Raw genomic sequence first — 23,593 nt, 5'->3', positions numbered from 1 at the left:
AAACACATCCACACTTGGGAAGCCATGAGAAAGGTTACTTTAGTTATTTCAATCTTATCCATGAATTTGTAACTTTCAATAGTGTGCTGACTTACAACAGTGTGGCACTATACATCAGATGCATGCTGCCTCAGAAAATTAATGCTGCATTCTGGCAACCATATGGGCAGCTGGCGAGCGGCCAGGAGACCAGCAGAGCACGACACTACCTTCACACAAATCTTCCCTATGCAAGAGAGCTGTTTGCATGAACTGCACCAGCCAAGGAGCAGAAATAAAGGGATCCTGTACCTTGTTGTTGCTCATAACCATCAGATCCCCCAGGGACAGATGTATGCCACTGTGATTAATGACAGAAGCTGCACAGACAGCAGACAGACTCTTGTGGCAGGTAACCACATGGACACCACACTTCTTGACATCTCAGGGAATGGGGAGAATTGTAAAGGACTCCTTGTCTATGTTTCTTCTTTATGGTTCTCTCTTCTTCTTGGTGCTCTCACCTCTGACAAAATTTAGCTTGCAAGCCCTACAGGGAAAGGCGTTTATCTTATTTGTTCTGTAAAATGCATATTTTACATTGAGTGCTGAACAAACAATCAGAATAATGGCTTATAGTAGCTTAGTTATCTTTAGCACCTCAAAAAAGAAAAGAGCACTGTTCAGTAAGGAAAGAAATAAAAAAAATATTATCGCTAGCAAGAAAAGCAGTTTTTGTTTCCTGTTCTTTTGCTTTGCTTACCCTATTATTTTTTATCAAGTATGAGATCTTTTAAAGACTTAAATCTAACTCTTCCAGCAGCTTCAGTTGGAGTACCCACAGGAATGACGGCCTGAATTGGAAACTCCTCAGTCACTACGTAAATGATAAAAATCTCGGAAAGAATACACAGGAAAACTTATTTTATTGGTTTCAAGTAACTTTATGCAATATCTTAAATGGAAGATGCCTTGATGATAGCTCAAACACACAATCCTGTTTATAATGTGTTTTATGTGTATAATGCTTTCCATTCATAAATATCTCTAAATTTTTTTTTACGACTGTTCACAGGAATCATATCACTCTCCAGGCTTTACAGCAGCTGTTTTACCTCTCATTGCACTAGCCCTATGAAAAAAATAGGGATTGCAAGTGAAATAGCAGACATTTTCCACTGTAAACTAGCTCGTTCACTGTAATTTCATGCTTTAATTGCCTGCACATTAGCTTTTCCAAGGAAATCAGAGCTCATCCTTTATCTCCCACAGTACAATCTCCATAAGCATACTGTCCTACTGGTTCACTTGGACAGCTAAATTCTTGTCTACATTATGATTTTTCTTAAATCCTGATTCTGTACTAAAGTTGCTGTCATTTGACTGTTGATGGCAACAACTTGTTCAGCAGGTACAAGAGGACCTAATCAACAGTGTAGTTGCTGCTGGTATCTGACCATCAATAGCATTTCCATTGGTCCTGCCACACAGAAATACATTATAGTCACTTGGGATTTCTGAGAAAAGATATCTAAACATTATTAGCCTGCTTCAATTCTGCTCAGTTTGAGGGATTTGTTTGTATCCAGTCTGGAGTCTACCTATGGTTTAAAAATTCTGACTAGATGCAGCTAAATTAGAAATAAATAAATTTACAGCTCATTATATATACCATGTGGGTCCAGCACAGTGATAATTTTATTCCTAGTGCTCCTTGGTATTTGAAAACCCAGGCATGCCAGCAACGCTAAATGAACTACTTTCAGTAGCCAGTTTTCCCAGAGCAAGCACCTCTTTTCCCCAGGAAAACCAGTTTTATCTATGGAGCTTGTAATAGCAAAATGGTGATCTATGCACACCCTTTACCTAAAAGCCTCCTTTCTAATCCTGAAGTAAACCATTCACTATTTCTCACCCTGTGAATTGAAAGCTCCCATTTCACCAATATCCAGACAGAGCCAAGCATCCAAATCAACACCACTCCACAAATGTCATCTGTGACAGGGCACGCAGCTATCTGCCTGGGTTGTGGACTATCACATAACAGATTTTACATGGTTTTGGCAGGCACTGCAGAACATCCAAAGCTATCTGGTAACACATTTTCTAAATATGGAAAAAAAATCAGCATACTTCCCCCCACCTTTTAATGTAAAAGAGTTATGTTTGTTTCTTTCCTTTTATCTACACTTCTAAAAGGAATATAGTATAGGTTTAGTATGATGGTATTACAAGAACTTGAGGTTTTGTGTCCCCCACCCCCAAGTTCTTCAAAGCCTCTCAGAAGAGCTTTCAACACCTCCCAAAGTTTGAGATCCAAAAAATAGGATCCCTTCCATCCTTAGAACTGTAGAGCCTGAATATGGCACAGTTACATATGTAGGGCAAAAGTGTAACTGACCTTCAGCTGTAAAACCAGAACTGCTGGTAGGTAGTTATACAGGAGCAACACTGCTCGATAAAAACAATAATTTAATTGCTTAATGCAGACAAGGCCTCTGAGGAATCTCCTTCTTCCCATAAGCCAGTCAAATCAAAACTTCATCAGAAAAACCCACTCCTGTGAACTCCCTCTGCAAAGAGGAACTTCAAATATTTTGCCAGGTACGCTAAAAGGAAACAGTATTTCCCCTCTTTAACCACCTGAAGAAACCAAAAAAGATATACACTTGGGCAACCGAGTTCAGATAGGATTGTCCAAGAACAAAGTTTCAGAGGATGCCCAGTGCACAACAAATACGACCGCTAAAGTATTGGGATGCATTATTTACTTCAGCGGCTGGAAAAACAAAGCCAAACCCCCAGAGCTAGACTGGATTCCAGCGTCTACACAATGGCCGATACCTCTTACAGCCAACTGACACGTTTTGTGAGAAACCACAGACAAAGTACGTATCCAAAATCCATTAAAACGTATCTGATGGTTTAACTTCAGGTTAACCTCGAACTGTGGACATTTGTGTCAATACAGCCTTTTCAGACAATTCCTTTCACGCGGCGCTCCCAAAGCACTCCACAGACATGATCGAACGCCGCAGCGCCCGGGGCAGCAGCGGAGCGTCGCTCCTGTGGCTGTGCCGGGAGACACCGCGGCGACCTGGCGGACTGGGGCCGCGGGGCGAGCGGCCGGCCTTGACCCGAGCCCCCCCCCCGGGCGTGCACCCTGACCTCTGCCTGCGGGCAGGGAGGGCTGGGAAGCGGCGACATTCCCGCCCGCCCGCCCGCCTTAGCGCGGGGAGGCCACGGCGGGGCCGCGCCGGGATCCGCCCGCGGGGTCTTTGTTCCCGCGGCCGCAGCGGCCCTTTGTTGGTGCCAGCGCCCGGCCGCGGGCCCCGCGCGGCCGCAGCCGGGGCTCCCGCCGCCGCTCCCGAGGGGCCTCCTGCCGGCGTCCCGCATTCCCGCTCCCCGCCGCGCCGTCCCCGCCGCGCCAACACCGCCACGTGTCCCCGGCCTCCGTGCGGGGGCTCCCGCCGCACCTGGCCGCGCCCTGCCCCGGCCGCCCCCGGGCCCGGCCGCCTCCCCGCGCCGGCGGGAGCGGGGGAGCAGGACGGGAGGGCGGGACACCGGGGGCGCCCTCCGGAGGCGCGCGGCCGCCGCCGGCGGGAGGTGACGGCCAGCGGGAGCGCGCGCAGGCGCGCACACGCCCCGGGAGGGGGAGGAGGAGGGCGGGCGGCCGGGCGGGGGCGCGCACGGCCGGTGTGTGAGGGAGGGAGCGAGCGAAGGGAGGGCGATACCCGGGGCGGAGAAAGGCGGCGGCAGCAGCAGCGGCGGCTTCGCTCGGCTCAGGGCAGGCGAGCGGCCACAGGCACTGCCGAGCGGGGAGACACAGCGGCCGCTGCCGACTCGGGGCATCCTTCCTCCTCATCCCCGCCCCCTGCCCGCCCTTCCCCCTTCTCTTTCTCTCGTTCCTCGCTGTCCGCCGGGGCCGATCGCTGTCGGCGGCGCGATACCGGGGCGTTTCCGCGGCGCCCGTGCCGGCAGCGGCCGCGAGGAGAGCCGGCCCCTCCCGTGCCCGGCCAGGACCGAGGGACCCCCGCTCCGTCCGGGGCCCGGCGGAGAGGGCCCGGCCCCGGCCCCGGCTCGGCTCCCCGGCGGCGGCGGGCTCAGCGAGGATGTCGGGCGGCGGCGGTGGCGGCAGCCGGGAGGAGGAGCGGCGCAAACTCGCCGACATCATCAACCACTGGAACGCGAACCGGCTGGACCTGTTCGAGATCAGCGACCCCACAGAGGTAAGCGACCCCGCCGGGGCCCCCCCCGCCCGGCCGGCCCGGTGAGACACCGCGCCCGGGCCAGGCCGCGCCCCGCGGGCAGCCGGGCCCCCCCCGCCGCCCCTCGGGCACGGCCGGGGAAGGGGCTCCGCTCCTCGGCGGGGAGCGAGAGTCGGGCCCCTCGCCCTGCCCGGGTGAAGGCAGGTTGCAGAGGACGGGCAGAGGAAGGGAGCGCAGGGCCGGAGCCCTCCCCTCCTCCCGCAGGCACATGCCGGCCCGACCCTGCGGGACGGGCGGCTCCGGGGCAGGCGAGAAACCGGCCGGGAGCTGGAGGTGGCGAAAGGGGGCGGGCAAGGGCGAAAATACAGGAGTAGACCCCCTGCCCAGCCCGAAACCAGGTGCCTTCGTGGGCTTTTTTTTGTGTCTGTCTGTGACTTTAACAGAGGCGGCTGGTGGAGGAGGAGGACTGAGAATCCCGGCGCTGGGCGCTTTTTTTTGTTGGCTGGCTTGTTTGTTTCTTTAAATATTCGGCTCCGTGCAGAAGGCGCCTCTTACAAAGCAACCTGCCGTAGTCCGGCGGCTCTCCGGGCCGCTGGTGCAATCCCCGGGGTGGCTTTCCCAGGGCGTGACGGACGGAGCGCTTTGGCTCTCCGAGCCTGCAGGCTGCCAGCCCGCCGCCTAAAGTAAATACCAGGAGCAGGTTCGTAGTCCTGAGTTCACATGTTGTACTGGAAAAACACAGCGGGTAATTTCTTCCTAATGAAATGGGTGTTTCTGATGGCTGCGAGAGGCTGAGTTTTGTTCTTTTTTTAAAAAAAAAAAAAAAAAGTAATAGTCAAACCACACCCTCCCGCTACCCCTTGTCATGTTCCCTTTGGCTGGTTTGTGCTGTGCGTCTGGTTTGAAAGCGGCGGGGGGGGGAGGGCTGGGGAGGCAGGTTGCAGCCCTGTTTGTGTGTGACAGCGGGCTCCCTGCTCAGAGGGTGGAGGCTGATCATGTGAGTGTTCCCGGGGAAAAGGAGGAAATTCACACTTGCTCTTGGCCTGGCCCTGGTCCTGGTTGTTTATTAACAGGAACCTTTGAGAAATCATGTTGGCTCGTTCTTGGGGCTTGCTCCTGTTTCTGCACCCAGGTGCTGACTTTTAGCAGAGCCACGAAAACGTCTTGAAAGCAGTTTTAAGAATATTAACCCCAGTAGCTTGAAAAGAATTGCTTTGTGTGTTTTCAGTTCTGCTCATTGCAGACTGTTTCTTGAACACCGAGATGAGGGTTTCCTGTGATTATTTCCTACGTCTTGCAATATTTATCATAATTAGAGTTCCTTGTGTGCATTGCTTAGGTTTTATCAGCATCACTGTTGGCTGACAGTCGCTCCTTCAAAAAAGTGGGCTGAAGCTGGTGTGAAGGAGCCTTCATGACTGTGTTTGAGAACATTGCACAACCTTTCTGGAACTGCAGGTTGACTGCTGACTGCCTGTGGCTGAGCTTTTTATCCTATTCATGGGTTAGTCCATTCCCAGTACATTATAACTCCAGCCTGTTTTCTTTGTTTGTGGCAGACTGTGCTGCTGTAGTTTTGTTAGTAGTTTAACAAATCTTACAGTTTCTTAGGTCAGCTGTGCACGTTTGTCATAGTTAATTAGACTTTGCACAGAAATTATGAGCTTCGTTATAGTTATTCTGAAAAGAAAAAATAATTATACTTGCATTTGCTCTACACTTCTGCAGTTAAGTCTCTGAACCTGTATAGGAGCCTACTTACCACTATCGGTGGTGACATTTCACTTGAACTGTTGGCAGTAAAAAATTAAGTGCATGCATACTTCCTCGAATGCATGAGCTTTTTAGCTTGCTAGTTCTGAAAGTGTTTGATAAGACTGCAGGTGCATTTACATCAAACTGGCAGCAGGTAACAGTTTATAGGTAAAGTATGTTTTCTTTCCAGATAATTACACTTAAAAATGTTCACATTTATTTTCACTTTTTCCCTGAGCTGACCCAAATTTGGCCATATTTTCAACCCAGATGATGGTGTGATTCACATGTGTACTATTGATCAGCTTAAATGAAAGCCCTTTTACTAGACTGCTTGAAAACTGACAATCCTCTGTTGTTTTCCCTGTTTTTGCAGGCTCAGCTTGACCATAAGGCGCATCTTGCTTACTGTAGGGACTGCAGCAAGCGTGGCATCTGTGCAGATGCAGTAACCTGGATAGGATTTTTGGTTGTATGTGCCTGAGCTGGGTCAAACTGAATAATTTTAAACTGTCCAGACATGGTTGCTGGCCTGCTGGGTTAACTTTGCAGCTGGCACGTGCCCATGCTGCAGACTGTCATCCAGGAGCTGCTGGCTGTGTTTATCAGTAGACTTCATGCCTTGTAGTGATTCTCCAGGAATTTCTTCAGTGAAAACAGTCTGATTTAAGTGACTTGTAACTTTCCTATATAGAGAGAGTAGGATTTTCCAGAGGTGGTAATCACTTCCTTAATAGCAGAGATTCAGGGAGATTTATATTTTTTGTAAAGAAGAGGAAAAGTGAAATCTAATGTAAATTGACAAGAGTTCTGACTGCTTAAGCAGTGACAGTACACGTGCACATGCAGTACTTGCATGTGACCAGCTGATGTACTTTGGTATTAGTTTGAAAGGTGAGACAGACCTTCTTCGGTGAGACACAGTTGCTCCAAATCCATTGTGTCCTCATCACTTCACTGCAGAGTGTAAAATGTGGCTTTGTTTTGAAGGTACAGTAGTATTCTGGAAGTAGTTTAAATGTATGGGGTTTTTTTTTTCAGGGAAGTGGTTCATGAAATGAATCCATTTGAATTCCTGTTAATATTTTATTGGGTAGACTATCCCTAAGGGATTAGAGATCTACTTGTTTACTTGAGTCTTTTGAGAGTTAGAAAGAAATTATTTCCTAAGGTGTGTTGCCTATAAGACGTTGGAAAGAAAATGCCTTGGATAGGACATATTGAGTTCTGTTACTGTTTCTTAACTTGTTTTGTGACATTAGCAGTTAAGTAAGTCATTCAGTGCTGCTTTTCCTCAGCAAAACAGGAATTAAAACTTTGTTGCGTGCTCAGAGTTGAGTGTTCCTCTGTATCCCATGTGAGGAAGACTGAAGACTTCTTGGGAGTGAGGATTTCATATCTTCATTTATGCTTTCACTGAAGCCATTTGTGGACTCATACTTGAGAGCAAAGTGGTAATTTTAACTTTGTTAAGTGCTTACTTTCTCTAACAGTTGTTGCTGTTCTGAAAAATCTGTTAATTTGCATTATTTTGATTCTGACAGGGTTTTTAAAATTATTTTTTACTCAGAAAGTAGCTGAGAGAAGCTCTGTGGCTTGAGAAGCTTATAAATGAACAAAACCAAAACTCTGTTTTTAAAGTTCTAGCAGCAGTTTAAACTCTGATATTGTCAGGAGTGCTGCAAGGTACAGACCTTTGCTAAAGATGTCTGTAATACTGGTCATGATTTAAACTTGATTAAGCTTTACTGTGTCTATTTCAACTGGTGAGGCAGCTACTTAATTTGACAAGTCTGAAAAAAATACAGAAGTTTTTGGGTAAATGTGGGGTCAGTCATGATTGTATTTGTAGATAAATTAATGGTCATATTCAGAATGAAGCAGTATGTTAACCCTTTTCTTTAATTGTTTCCCCTTGCCTTTGTTCCAAGTATTACCAATTTTTTTGGATGCTTTTGATATTTGGCTTGTTTTTTCCCTTGGTGTTTTTTTTTTTTTGTCAAGGATAGAAATGCAGTAAAATGACTTAGACCTTTTCCAGTAGGAGATAAATTGACCTTTTTATCTTGATTTAAGTCTTGAGAGATTATAGCACCCAAAGTTTTCAAACAGGATTAAGTTTGAATTAATGATTTTGTAACAACTGCATAGTGTTGTTCAGAAACTTGTAGAAAGGAAATGATTTGCATTTATACAGTTTAACATTTTTTTTATTTTCTCCTTTAATAAAAGTGCTTACTTAAGTGATTGATTATATGAAATAACTGCATATGGATGTTTCGGGGGAGAGCAAGGAATGAAAAAGTTCTGTATCTAGTGCATTTATTGGATAGAATACAATAGTAGTTCCCTGAAATTCCCCTGAAGGTATTTCAGACTTGTTGGTTTAACATGCTATACCTGAACTATTTATAATTATCGTTAGTCTTGATGGCAGAATAAGGTTTCATCTTTAACGTGTGCTGTGATAACTGTATGTGAGAGGAGGAGGAGTGCTGTGTTTTTCCTAAACATGGTTTTTGGGTTAATGAATGTGAATTTAATTTTTTGGAGACAGACACTTTTTAGAAAAGTGTGGTTTTTTTTAGAACAATTGCCCAAGAACTGGGGGATGGTTGTCAGAAACATTGATCCATTGTAGTTTTGTTTCCAGATGGAGAATGCTGTTCTAAACTGATCCAATATACCTATTTATTAGCAAAAGTAGAAAGGTCTATGTAAAAAGCTTAGAGAAATAACACGCCTTGCATTACCAATAACTCCTGGTAGAGTTTAAATTTTAAATGGCCATTAAAAAAAAGGAGTTTGAAAGTTCTTTATGGCTATTTGATTTTTTTTTTTTTGTCTGAAAATGCTTGTGTAGGCTCAGCAACAAGATGTTAGACATAACCCTTCAGAATGAGGGTGAAGTTTTTTTGTTTGGTGTGTTAGTTTTTTTGTTGTCATTGGGGTTTTTTGTTATATTGACCTATATGTTCTGGTGTTACATATGTTTGGTCATGTCAGCATGTTTTAAATATTTTTCTTTGGCTTTAAATACAAATAAGCAATCTATTCACAGAAAATGTTGTACAGTACACTGGATGGCAGGATCTTTTAGGGTTGATGCAATTTTTGTCTTTTTGGGTTCAGATCTGATTCTGGTTCATTAAGTGTTACAGGGAAGACTGATATGACATACACTTATAGACTTTTCATGGTAGTTACTCAAGCTTGTTATTTAAATCTACTTAAAGCAGTAAGAAATGAGAATTTTTAGGTTTTAACCCCCTGCAGATTCTTATTTGCATGATTGCTAACCCATAAGCGTTTAAAAATCTGTCTCTGAGACTGTTTTAAGAAGACTTGTGTTTTAAGATTGGGAACCTATTGTGTTACGGGTGATATTAGTAGTGGAAGTGCAAGACTGGAGGTAAGAAAATGTCATCTTAATGGTAGAAATACTTGTGCCTTCTCCGCATGTTGGATTCTACAGCTTTCAGTAGTTTTAGCAAGTGCAACTCTTCATGTTGTATAGACCTCAAGAAGCTTGATAATATATCTGAAAATACTGTCCTTTTAAGTTTGCTAAACCTATGATATGGAAAATAAATTCTCTTGGCAACAAATGTTTAATGTTTAGTCAGTCTGGAAAGGTGATTGGAATCCTGAGGACTGGTGCCTGTGCTTTTTAGTGAATAGAATATTTTTCAATAATTGTTACCAATAAAAAGACACAGTTCAAGAGATAGAAACACTGGAGCACTAGCTAGAGGTTTGGGCTTAAAAATTGCAGCTTACCAAGTATGTTGAGCTCCACTTCTGCATCAAAATGGTTGGAGAAAAGAAGTCAGGGAGGCAGGTCTGCTCATTTGCATCAAAAGGACTGTTTGCAGACCACTTTTCCTTTAGCTGAGTAAAAGTGAGTAGTTGGACTTCACAAATGAAATCTAACTGCTGTCTAGATAGCAACAATTATAACTTTGAATTAAGATGTTGATCACAGTCTACAGACAACATAATGTCATGAAAATAATTCTAGGAAGAAGTTTTATGCCATGCTTTTAATATTCCTTATGTAAATTATTTCTTAAGTTAGTGGCTAATTAAGTCCATACAATTCAGACATATTTGCTTTAAGAATTCCCTCTGGATGTGTGAGTCTGTTCTCTGACTAAAATGCCATTGACAAGCATTACTTTTCAGTTGAAAAAAAAACCCCCATGTCCTCTGGACATGTTAGGGATTTGCTTTGTTTGTGCATTTGTGTTTTTTCTGCAAAACAATTTCTCTTTCAAAGAGATTAAAACAATGTGAATGGAACACACTTTTATGATTTTTGAGGAAAACCTAGGTTTATAGTTCATGAAATTTTGTCCTTGTCTCTAAATGTTTTTGTCATCTAAAGGGGGTAACAAAAACTAAAACTTAGCTGGAAGGTGTTAAAAGTTGAAATGAACTGTGTTTTGTGGTAAGGATGTAGATCATAAGAAACTGCTCTGAATTCATCTTTGTGTTAGTACCTGTTTGAGCAGTTGCTTTGTTATAAGTATAGCTATGCAAAATTCAGAATGTGCATAAAGAAAAACTTCTTGTTTTGACCAGTGGTTCTGATGAAGGTGGAATTTAAAATCACAGTGCGAAGTAATAAACTAAATGTTATGATAAACTTAAGAGAAGTCTAATTTAGCAGATATTGCATGTGATTGGTTGCCCTCAGTTATCATATTGCAATTCTGCCTTTCATTACTGTCTAGTTTGGTTTTCTAGTAAGACTAAAAAAATCTGCTTTGACATGAAGTCCAATGTTTGTTGCTTATATTTTTTTAGCACTTGCTTAGTTTGCTCATGTTCTTATTCTAGGTGGCTTTTATGTTTCCTTCTGTTAGGTATGTGTAACTTGGTAAAACTATTTTGTGTAATGCTTCAGGATTATGGTCATTGACTTCTGTTACAGGCATTAGCCTCAAGGTTATCAACTGATTGTTATTATATGTTATATTTAATTACATTTTCTAGGGCTGTTTTCTTCCCTTGTATGCTCACCTGTTAGTTAGACCCTTTGCTCAGCTCCTCTTCAGATCATCTTTTGCCATAGATACTCTTACCAAGGAGCCATTCCTCTGATTCTACCTTCATTCTTGTCTCCTGTGAAGATGCCCTCTGTGTTCATGTTGCTTTCTTAATTTCTCTTCACACTGAGCAGAAGAGGGCTCTTTATTGCCCTGGTCTGTCTTGGACAGTTTTGGTGTAGATTAAAGATATTTCCAAAAGTAATGAGTAGAGTCTGAATCCTGAAAGAATGGGGAAAAGTCATAGGACTAGAGTTGTCATCTAGAAGATCATTGTTAGTTTTAAGTGCAAATGGAATACTAGGAAATGTAAATTAAACTCCAATACATATTTGTAATCTGTCTTTGAATTTTATCACATAAATAGAAGAGACTGTTAGTAGAGTTTATGATTGTGCTGATGAAACTGTGTACACTTCAGTAAGTTTGTTCATGTCACCTCTTCCAGTGAAGAGCGGAAATCACACATCGTCAACCTTGGAAGTTTTAAGCTTTTATTAAATGGTTTTTGGTGTATCTTAAAAATAATTATAAATGGGTTTCTAAGTTTACTCATGTATTCCAAGAGTATAAAATACATTTGAATCGCTGTAGTGATTCACTCTATATATCCCTGTAGCGATTTAAATGTAAGGACATTAGAAAACCTTCTAATTTGTGATGGAACTGGAAATTGAGTATCTGTTTCGCTATGACTCCTAATACCAGGCCAATTTTGGGTAAATATTTTGCAATAGGTTTTGTGCAATACAGTACTAGTTTCTATAGAATGGTGACAAACTGAAACAATGGCTTCAGTGTGGGGTTTTTCGTTTTATTTGTTCACTAGTTTTATTGCTACTTTGATAACTTGTACTCTATTGTAACTAGAACTCAGGAATGTGAAAGCTCTCACAAAAACTCACTACCCAGATTATGGGTCCTTGATGAACTGTTTTAAGGCTTCCCCTTGGTGAACTGTGTTCCAGGGCATGGCCTCAATATCTGGTTTTACTGTGTAGTGAGAACACCTTTATAGTGTGAAAAAGTGAAAGAATGAGTTGTCTGGCAACAGTATTTACTTGGCCAACAAACAAAGTATGTTGCCCACAGCAGTATCTATGAACTAACGTTTCAGTGCCTAGATTTTTCAAGCACCCCATGATGTGTTTAGTAGAGCTTTCTCTTTGTTGATGGAGTTGTCTTGTCAGTCTGCACACCTGTATTTTCTTACAGGCAAGATACAGAAGATACACAAAAGTGTTGCACTTTTACGTGTATATTGTATTGCTCACAAAACCCAATGGAAGATCAGAATTCTGCTTCTTGATGAAGATTAGTGGCTGTTGGATAACCTAGGGTTGGGCAAGAGTGCAAAGAACAAAGAAATCCTCCCCAGTGAGTAAAACAAGAAAAGGTCTCCTTCCTACTGGCCTCCCAGAAGGTGCTCTACTTTGAGCAATACATCAGCTTGAAATTGAAAAGGGCCCTTTAAACATTTTGTTGTTGTTTTCAATTTTAGTAAAAAACAGTTATAGCATGTTGTTAATTTAAAAAATATCAGGACAATGCTCTCTGTGATATAGTGTCCTCCTGAACGGGAAAATGTCTGCCTGGAAACAAACCAAATTGTACCAGATTGTGTTTTAGAAAGCTTTGCACTGATTAAGTGGTCTTCATAATATCACTTGTTTTATGTTGAAATCTGGTTTGTATTCACCTTTCATGTATAGTTTGATAATATTTACTACGTTCAGATCATATCCAAGCATTGCATATATCTTGTGGAATGCTGAGTGCATTATTAGGAAACATATGAGTTGTTTCCACTTAAAGTGATCGTCTTACTGAACATGCTTATTACTTGTTTTCAGTGTAAGCAGAATGGAGGTTTTAAGAGTTCTTTAACACTCATATGTATGTATTCTGGCTATTGAAAGACTGGGCTAGTTTGTTTTTCTATCGGGAGAAGGAAAATACTCTCAGAATTGTGATGGAAAGACAGTGTTTACTCATGAAAACATTACTCAGTCCTGCTGATTGGTTTTGATGGATTTGCCTATTATGTCTAGTGTTTGCTGTACAGTGAAGAAACTCAAAAGTGAAATTACTTAAGATTACTGCGTTTTGCGATCTTATGCTTCAGCGTTGTTGAAGCCTTCGAAAATAATAAAAGGCCAAATAACTGTTTCCTTCCTTGAAAATCAGTGAAATGCTCTAACAAGGCCCTTCTTTGTTTTGTGTAAGAGATGTATTGTAATACTTTTGATAAAGTCTCCAGCAATACTGAAACTGTATCTAGTATTACCTGAGTTTTAGTTGTTACCATAGCACAGCAAGGACTATTTCAATAAGTTGTTATACCTGTAGCAAACTGAACTGTTTTCAGATAGATTGATATATCAAAAAAAAAAAAAAAAAGAGAAAAATAATTTTATGCACTGACTGCTGATGTATCCACTGAAGCCATCTACCAGCATCTGAAGACCCAACCATCCCAAAGTGATGAAATTATTACAATTCTGGGAAGTTGTCAATACTTGAGCTGCATTTGAAGTCTCTCTCAGGTGTTGAAAACATTTAATGGGAGAAAAAAAGGTCAAAGAAGAGAGGAATTGTCTCTCTCCTAGAGCCTTTACAGTAAAAAAAAATCTAGTTTTCTATCACCTTCTGATTTCTGCCTGTCTTTATGTAGCTTTTGACTTAAGTTGGCCTGTAAGGTAGGATCTGGCGTGACCTTACAGTATTTGAATTTGACAGTGGTCAAAATTCTAGCAGTTTTCTGAAGCAGTAATCATCAAAATCTCTTAACATTCTGATACTTGCTCAGTATCTTGAGTATTAGTAGTTCTGAAGGAGTTACTAGTTCTTACTGTTGAAATTAAATTGTTTGTGGTTTACTACAGCTCCACTATACTTTTGTTTCATGCTTTCCTTTCTCACCTGCATTAAGATTAAGCTTGAACTGAGAAAATGAGTGCATCAAATTTGTGAGAGATTATCCAAATTCGAAGACTTTGCCTTCTCAAAGTAGTTATTTATCTTGGGTGGTGTCAAGTGGCAGCACAATAGTTGGTACCATTGTACCAATGTGAGACAGTCATGTGCTGAAGCAAAAGTATTGTACAACATTCTGATACTGGTGGTTTGTAAAAACCTAGTGAAACTCAGCACTTCCCTTAAGTGTCTGTCTTACCTTCAATGTTTCGCATTTTTCTCCAGGTTTTTGAACATCCATGTGTGTATGGATGCTCATAAATATCTGTATATATCATTATAAATGCACTGATCTAGCTCTCTCAGTAAACCTACCTGTGTTTAAACCTTTTCTCCTGCACTCCCTGTCTCCCCCCTCCCCCCAAAAAATCTCACATCCACAACCTTAAACCAACATTTCAGTCTTCTACTTTAGGGGGAAAATGCCAATTACAGAAGTCTTCAAATATGTTCATCCTGCTACATTTGCTTCAGAAAGACCCTGGGAGCAGCTTTATGATTATCTGACTTTTTCAGAAGCTTCCTATGAGGTTATAGATCAGCCAGCCAGTCCTCTACACCTGCCATGTGGACTTTGGAGTTTGGAGTGGATACTTTTGCAGTTGGACCTGTTCATAACCATTTAGTCCCTGTGCTGATGGTGGCTGTGGCCGTGGGGTTTTCTTCTAAAGCAGTGCTTTCTTACTTGCTATACTATTATAACCGTAGATACTTTTTCCTTATTTTTGAGGAGATTTCTTCTTCTAATCTGCTTTCACCTTGTATCATCTCTTCTGGGTACCTGCTAGGAAGAGACTGAGTTTTTTGGATTAACCTTGCACTGCGTCCCTTAGCTGCTGAGAAGGAAATCTTGCATAAAGAGGAAAAATTCCTTCTTAACCACCTCAAAGGATGGTACTCAGCAGGTGGAGCTAAATTTATCCAAATCCTGAGGATGAACAATGTTTCTTTATGGTGCAAAATGTCCAGGACAATTTCTCTGATCCTTGATACACATGCCTGTTTCCTAGTGTCAGCTGTCTTCAATACCATGGCATTATCAGTAGTAGTAGAAGTCTGCAAGCAGAGTGAGATAGCGTCATTTCTGATACCTTTATATTCTTAATTTATGAAGTGAAACGTTGAAGAGCACTGTTCTTTGGTGTGACTGATGGATACCTAAGTAGTCTGAAGCCTTTTCTATCTCAGCATCTGTGAGGATGAATACCTTCACATGTATGCAGGTACTCTGTTGTCAGCCACTTCTTCACCCACCTTTCAGCACTTCCGAAAGAAAGCAAGTAGGTGGTGTTGACCCTCTTTCTTGCATTACTGCAGTCTGATTGCCATTGTGGGGTTCTGTCTTCTGCCACACAGAATTGTCGATCTTTGATTGTCTTCCAGCTCTGTGGTATTGATGATAGTGACTTCTACAGCAACCATAAGTACTGAATGGTAGCAGTTAAATTTGTGTGTTGTTTTTTACTGTGGCTTTCAGAAACTTTGGTCAGCCCTTCCTCTGCCTTATTCCCTACTCTCAATGCCCATCTGACTTAAATGACATTGAATGTTAACAACATTTTAATTGCTGCTTAGTTTATTTCAGAAATTTCTTTCCATATTTACATTTGTGAAATCTTGGTCAGATGAAAAAAAGACAAGTTGAAGTTTTTCTAAAGCTTACCACATGTGTTGGGAAAAGCTGCTTACTTGCTATACACAAGTGGATGTTCTTCTGTAATTACTGAGCTTTTCTGTTTATATATGCCAGTACAAAATAATGTGGTAGTCTGAGTCTTTCCTTACATTGACTGTCTACCTAAACCAGTTTAGTAGGTAGAACATTTATGATAATTTTTTTTATGTAATGAGCAATTTTGCGTCTCAGTTCTTGAAAGTGGACAATGGTCAATCAACTATGTTTGGAACCGAGTTATATTACTTGATTTTTATTTGTTTATTTGTTTGTTTATAGTGCTTTTGCAGGTTATTAAACAAAATTGGGGGTTGGGACTAGATGATCTTTAAGGTCCCTTCCAGCACAAGCCATTCAGTGATTCTTAAGATGACATTATTTAGATCCTACTTAATTTGCACTTGTGTGTAGTTGTATCCTCTTTTTAAACTGTCCTGTGTTTGTATAAAAGATATCTAGAATTCTCACTTGCTTTAATGTCTCCAGGACAGTGGGATGGGAAAACAGTGACGTAGATACATGAAGTAATGTGTTTGAAAACCGCATTGCAAATTAAGTTACTACAGAGCCAGAAAGAGCTTTTAATACATGTATGCAGTTTACTCTTTGCTGGGTCATGCTAATTTGAGATTTCACCTTATAAAATATGGTGGGGAGGGACTTAATCACACTTAGGATGTCATATACCAGCACCCTCACACCACTCCCAGTTTAAATCTTAAGATGAGTTGTATGGGATAGCAAAGAATGTCCTTTTTCCATCTTTGGTAGCTGCATATGATGGGAAGTAGCTTTTGTATCTTCATAGAAAGCTTGAATCATTTTCATCTTTGGTTTTATTTTTTTGTTTCGGAAATACTTATTTATCAAAGGTACATCAGACTGCCTCATTTCAGTAAATAGGTAACTTAAGTTCCAAATTTAGAATCACAGAATATTAAGGGATTGGAAGGGACCTGTAAGATCACGTAGTTCCAGCCCCCCTCTCCATGGGAGGGACACCACCTGCTAGACCAGGTTGCTCAGGGCCTTATCCAACCTGGCCTTGAACACTGCCAGGATTGGGGCATCCACAACCTCCCTGGGCAACCTGTGCCAATGTCTCAACACCATCACAGTAAAAAATTTCTTTCTAATATTTGACCTAAATTACCCCTCTTTCAATTTGTACCCATTGCTTCTTGTCCTGTCACTACAGTTCCTGATGAAGAGTCCTTCTCTGGCTTCTCTGTAGGTCCTCTTCAGATACTGGAAGGTTGCTATGAGGTCTCCATGCAACCTTCTCTTCTCCAAGCTGAATAGCCTCAACTTTTTCCCCAATGATTTCCTTTTATCACTTTCTGGTATTCAGACTGCTAGGAAGCTTGTAAGCTGTCAATTAAGACAAGTATATATGTTTTATTTACATTTTTGAAGTGAATACTGAATACAAAGAAATTCAAAATCCCAAAGTGCTTTGCAATAATAATTAAAAAAAAATAATTTTCTTAATGAGTTACTCTAAGTACCTAATCCTAAGGAAAGCTTGCTTCTTATTGTGGATAGTAATGAAAAACACACAGCACACATAATATGGTGTTAACTACGTGTATATGAAATGTGCATGTGTTTTTGTTTGTTTGGGGTTTGTTCTTTGTTTCATTTCTTTCTATTTCTATACAAATAAAATATATTTGTAGGAATAAGCCTTGAAAAGTTTGCTGTCCTCAGTAGTAGAGAAACAAAACATTAGTCAGCGTACATACTACACTGGGAGATACTACTGGTTGTTAATTAAGAGGCAAAGAAGCTAGAGACTCCTTAGATTTTTAAATTCCTTTCCACTTCTGCGTACCACTGTCTTTGCTTCCTGACAGAATTTTCGTTTTGGGTCATCTTCTCGTGTTCCTGTGACACACTCCCGCACTAATGATAGACCTGTCTTTGGTGTCACTTTTCAGCTACGCTAATCCTGATGTGCTGCAAAGATTCTTTGGGTAATATCAGCAGTTAAAGCCTGAATTGTTTCACCTTGAGTCAGAGTATACTTGAAATCTTGCATGGTAGTATCACTTACGCTTTCACTAGCTATGTTTTAATATCTGAGTAAGCCAAACCAAGTTACTAAATGCTTTTGTAATCTGAGCCTGTTTAAACTCAAAATAGTCCTGTTAATCATCTGCATTAATGTTTGTATTGTAACTTGTCCTTGGTCTGTGTGCCACTGAAATGACGGCCCCTTGATAAGGATAAAATTAAGGGTGTTTGATAGAATTGTATTTCAGAGGAAGAACCTGCCTGAAAGTAAGCAACCAATTCATTTTTGTGGTAGTTTTTTGCAAAGTAGGGATGATAAATCTAAGGTTGGAATTTTTTAAATGGAGTTAGCTAAACATACAAACCATGTCACTGGCTGCAAAAGTAACTACTGGGCAGAAGTGCAGAACTTGTTGAAAATAAGAAATCCTGCAGAGTACTCTGGCAAACACATTCTTTTGGCAACTCCTAACACAGATATAGAGACCAGTTTTGTTAAACAGTGCTACATATTAAACCCAGTCATTTGTTGTCTTCTAAAAGATATCCTTAAAATAGAGCTGGTAGCACTTTTAAAAGCATAGCTCTTTGGTAACCAAATCTTACCATTTGAAGGTAAAATGAGCATGTTCATGAATGGGTTCCTTAGAGCAAAGCTACTTTCCTGACGGGGGAAGTACTTGTGACTTTGTTATTCTACATGAAAAAAGAGGTGTATATTGTCTGTATATCTGAGGCAGATTATAGAAAAATTCAATGCTGCAAATTGCAGAATGAAGTCTACTTTGATATATTGAAAGGCTTATATTTTCAGAATAAAAAGCATTTTGAGCATTCTTTTCATAAAGCTGAAATATATTCCAGAGAGTTTGAATATTAAGTAGTGAACAAATTTTAGTTAACCAGAAAAAAAAATGACCGTGCTTTAATAAAAATACATCTGATCTAGGCTCGATTATTGTCAAAATCTGCTCCTGGAGATGACTTTTTTCTTGAAAAAAGCATGAAAATTTTCATTGCTTTTCATAGCTGTGTAAATCTGACTGATGATGAAGAGTGGGTAGCCTGTGGCACAGGGAGGAGTTGCATGTATAAGGTCAGTAGTTCTTGATCACAGCTTAAAAATGAATGGATACTGGAATTACCATTTCTGACTCTGATGTTGCAAATAAGTCCATCTTTCTTTATTAGTATGGGTCTGTTCAAACAGAACAGCATACAGAATGAGCACCTATATCCTTATAGAGAAAATTATACCTCTTTGTTGTTCAGTAGAACCTCTGAAAAAATTTGGCTTTGGGGAAAAAGATGTTCTGTTTCTTTTTGTTTGTTTCTTTACTTTTAGCAATTTGAGACATATAACTTGAAGTTTTAGGCTGAGGACCTTGTGGAGGTGATACCATTAGTAATAAACTTCTTGAGAGGGAAAAGTGGTTTTGGTTGGTCAAGACATATGTATAGTGGTGTCACGTATGTCAGTTGCAAAGGCACAAATTTTATTTTTTTTAACTGTGTGGCAGTTTGATTTCAAGACAAATGACTAAAAATGTGATTCCTGTCTTCTACAGTAAGTCAGACTAATTGATCAATTTAATTATTCCTAATTTCTGTTGTATGTAATTTTAAATAAAAAAAATTTTCTGGACTGTAGCATTTGGGGACTGAAACGTGTGTGGTCTCTTGGATATGCCTTTGAAAGGTACAAATCAAAAGTGAAAACAACTGTTCTTCTCTGTGTGATGTAAAAAACCACAAGAGCTCATTCTCCTAGTTCTTCAGTGCTCAGGTAGCTCACTTAGTATTAAGGAAAAGATTATTCAATTATTGCATTAAATAATCTGAAAAGAAACTGATACAAATGGCACATGGGCAACTATCAAAGCATTCTATATTAAGAATTCCTAGACTTCTGATGACAAGGACCATGTTTTTACAGTTGTGAAAGGGAGAGACTCATCCGTGTGATTTTTTTGGACATCCATATCTTTCAGATAGTTAGTGATTACCTGACAACTACTAAATATTAAGTTCCTCCTAAAAGGTGACAAAGCATTCGCATCTTAAAAGTACTGTCAGTGATATGATTGACCCTGCTGTCTGTGGAGGACAAATCATCTTGACTGCTCTGGATATCCAGATTACAGTTTGGAAGCAACTCATTACTGACAGACATAAGACCATGTAGGTTTTGCAATGAATTATTGTTAGTCAGGTATTCTCAGCGAGGGTGGATACTTACTTCAGAATTTTTGATCCATGATATTATTGACGATGATTAGGAAAAAAAAAATCTTCATTTTCAGTGTAGTTGTTTTCCAGAACCAGTGTGGCAACAAATTCACATGATGGAGATCCTGGACCTGTACCATATAAACAGTATCTCCATTGTCATACAGCTATAACTACACAGTGACACGTGCAAAATAAGTCTCTGACATTTTTCTGTTGGTACATACAACTTATTAGCTACATATTGATGTCCTAGCTAAATAAAGTTCAGAAGATAAGATCTTTTAACTGCGAATTGAGGTTTAGAAAAGATTTATGTTGAACCGGCTGCCTAGAATTTAGAAACTGATGAGTCACAAGCTCATTTTTTTTTTCTTTAGAATAAGACTGTTAATTTATTTTCTGTTTATTTATTTAAGTGCAGGAGGAAGGCCGATCCTGTAACTGGTTTAGCAGATTTGGGGCTTTTGATTTCCTCTTGTGGGTTTTTTTTTGTTTGTTCATGAACAAACACTAAACAGAAGCTTCTTTTACTATCTTAAGCTCAGATACTGTTGGGGTCTCTTTGCCAGCTCCTGCCCCGTATGTTTACTTTTACGACGTGGACAACTAAGAAACTTGAAACTTGGCTGCTAATGTAACTAGGCCAGCGTTTCTTCATTAATTGAGTTGAAGAATGGTTTGAATTGGAAGGGACCTTAAAGATCACCTAGTTCCAACCCCCCTGCCTTGGACAAGGACACCTCCCACTAGACCAGGTTGCTCAGAGTGCCATCCAACCTGGCCTTGGACTCCTTCAGGGATGGGGCATCCACAGTGTCTCTGGGCAGTCTATTGCAGTGCCTCACCACCCTCACAGTAAAGAATTTCTTCCTAATATCTCATCTAAACCTGCTCTCAGTTTAAAACCATTCCCCCTTGCCCTGTCACTACATGCCCTTGTAAAAAGTCCCTCTCCAGCTCTCTTTAGGTACTCTTTCTTTAGCCTCCTTTGGGTATTGGAAGACTGCTATGAGTTCTCCCCAAAGCCTTCACTTCTCCAGCTGAACAACCCCAACTCTCTCAGCCTGTCATAGGAGAGGTGCTCCAGCCCTCTGGTAATTACTCTCTTGATCTCTCTCTTGTTTTGGTCTACCCCACTTTCATTCCCGCTTTCTGAGTTTGTTTTCTTCGCATGTTCTGTTACTTTGTGGTGTTCTCAAAATCAAGTTGTGTTGCTGTGGTTAGCATGTGATTATTATTATTAATAATATTTCCACCCACTCCTGCCCTCCTGTGTCCCACATACCCTGTAGCAACTAGAGGATAGCAACAAATTGGTATTGATGGTAGTGAATCATTCCCCCTGTTCCACTTAGATGCTCGTTTGGAACTTTAGAACTGAACTGTGTTCAAAAGTAGCATATACAGCCTATGGAAATTTCAGCAGTTAGAGGATATAGGGAGGGTGGAGAATATTGAATTTTTTTTTTTTTTTTTGGAAGCCACTTCTTCTGGGTATTTTTCTTAAATTTCTGTGTTTCTTTTGCATTTTCTGATCTTTCATTGCTTTTTTTGTTGTATAATCTTTCTTGAAGAATGAACTTCTATGTTAAAAGAATTATCCTGAAAATTCCTGATAACTTATTATAAAATAACCTATGTTATAAAATATCACTCTGTATTCTTAAAGGAAAAATGAGAGGCTAGTCTTAGTATTTTGCTCTGGTATATAAAGTAAGCTTATTTTAGAGCCACTATACAGTGGTTTACCTGATAATATTTGAAAAAATGTTTTCAGGCTTGCAGTTCACAGTATCTGTATTAAAAGTGAAGTCATTTTACTGTCAGTAACTACAAATGTGTTCTGCAAAATAAAGCTTTTCAGATGCCAGTGAATAGTCAAGTAGTGGAACAGGTTGCACAGGGAGGTTGTGCAGTTTCTGTCCGTGGAGGTTTTTAAGACCAGGCTGGATAAAGCTGCAAAACAGCCTGGTCTGACCTCAGAGATGACCTTTCTTTACCAGGAGGTTGGATTGGAAACTCATGAGGTTCTTTTCGCCCTGAATTATCCTATGGGTGGATCCATGGTGTGTGTACCCATTCTAGTTCATTTCCATCTGGGATGGATTGCATTGCATTTATTAATGTCTCTTATGTGTAGTAGAACCACTAATATAGGCTTTACTGTCTGTAATCTCTACCAGTTGGACTTGTATCTAAAGAGAAATGTTATGCTGCTACTTAAACTATTTTATTTAGTCTTTTTCATCCCTTCTTTTGTCATAGCCCTTCTCGAGACACGTCAGGACATCTTGGTATTGGAGCTCTTCTGTTGGTCTCAATCTCTATTATGTGTGCTTGGAGATTAACTTGTCTAAGCTGAGGATATCTGGCTGGTGTAATAATTGGTGTTTTCTATAGGAGAGCACTCTTGGAAAATCAATTAGCCTGTCCTCCATAGATATTTAAATAAATACTTTGGTTTGGAAGAGACTTCAGGAGGTTTCTAGTCCAACCTTCTGTTCAAAGCAAGGTCAGTCCTGAGGCTTTATCCATAAAGTCTTGAAAACCCCTAAGCACCAGTTACTACACAACCTCTCTGGACACCTTCCTTACTGCTTGACTGTCCTAATGGTGAAAAAAGTTTTCTGTATATTCAGTTTAAAGGCTGCTTTTGTTTCAACTTATGTCCAATGTCTTTTGTCCTCCCACTGTGCCCTGTTGTGAAGATCAATGCAGCATCTTCTTGATGGCCTTTTGCAGATACTGTGAACTACTTTATAGATCTCCCCAAAGCTGTCTCTTCTCCAGAGGCAACAAACCCAGTTCCTTCTCTCTCACCTCCAAAGACAGTTCTCCAGTCTCCTGATCATCTTGTAGCCCTCTGCCAAACTTCATCTTATCTCTGTCCTTCCTGTATTGGCAGCCCAAAGCCAGACTGATGGGTAGAGCAGTGTAATTGTTTTACGTGATCTAAAGCCTATATTCCTCCTGTTAATGCAACCAAGGATGATGTTGATGTTCTTTGCTTCCAGGGCTTGCATCTGAATCATCTTTAGCTTGCTGTCCACCAAGATCCGCAGGTCCTCTTTAGCAGAACTTCTCCCCAGCCAGCCATTCTTGAGCTTGTTTTGTTGCAAGATATTTTTCCTTTCAGGGTCAGGGCTTTGCATTTGCCCTTGTTGAATTCCATTGAATTAAAAAGCTGCTCAAAACCCCAAACAAAAACCAAAGCAAAAAAAACCCCACCAAACCTCACTTAGTAGAACTTCCTCTGGTAAAACATTTAGGTATGTACTTGAGTGCTTTCAATATTGAAATGCTGAGATTCTTCTTGAAGTTGAGCACAGCATTCTTCTACCCTTGTGTCTTACCCAACCTTTATGACTGAAAGTACCTTAATGTTTCAGGATTGCTTTGTGTCCTTTGATTTAGGCATACATTGACAAAACATAGTTTGCTTATGTGAGATTGCCCAGGGGAGAAAGGATGAGGTCCTAATGCTGCAGGACAAGAAGTGATTGTAAGTTGTGTAAATTGCACACAGTTTTGCTCCCATTTTGTGCTTCCTCCTTGTCCAGATCACATGCCTGTATCAGTCACTTGCAGTGAATGAGTTGTGCTGGATTGTTTTTGTTGATACGTGTTTATCGGGAAGAATATTTGCTTTTACTCCTGATTATTGTTAGCTCTATAATACTGTATTTGTGCAGTACAGTGTG

At 40.8% G+C, this 23,593-nt stretch overlaps 1 protein-coding gene across 23 annotated transcripts in view; it reads left to right on the top strand.

Annotated features, from left to right (window-relative positions):
• Positions 1-4,061: 4,061 nt before the first annotated feature.
• AFDN (afadin, adherens junction formation factor) overlaps positions 4,062-23,593 on the top strand; it is a 123,586-nt gene continuing 104,054 nt past the window's right edge. For all 23 annotated transcript variants that reach the window (XR_004356307.1, XM_032684016.1, XM_032684002.1 and 20 more), the window contains exon 1: positions 4,062-4,208. Coding sequence is in view for 22 of the 23 variants with exons in the window: in XM_032684016.1 (XP_032539907.1) it covers positions 4,092-4,208 (117 nt within the window). In the remaining variant the exon portion in view is untranslated. The remainder of the gene's footprint in view (positions 4,209-23,593) is intronic.

The sequence above is a fragment of the Chiroxiphia lanceolata genome, chromosome 3, assembly GCF_009829145.1.
Source record: "Chiroxiphia lanceolata isolate bChiLan1 chromosome 3, bChiLan1.pri, whole genome shotgun sequence".
NCBI lineage: Eukaryota > Metazoa > Chordata > Aves > Passeriformes > Pipridae > Chiroxiphia > Chiroxiphia lanceolata.
This window is presented reverse-complemented; position numbering and strand designations above follow the sequence as displayed.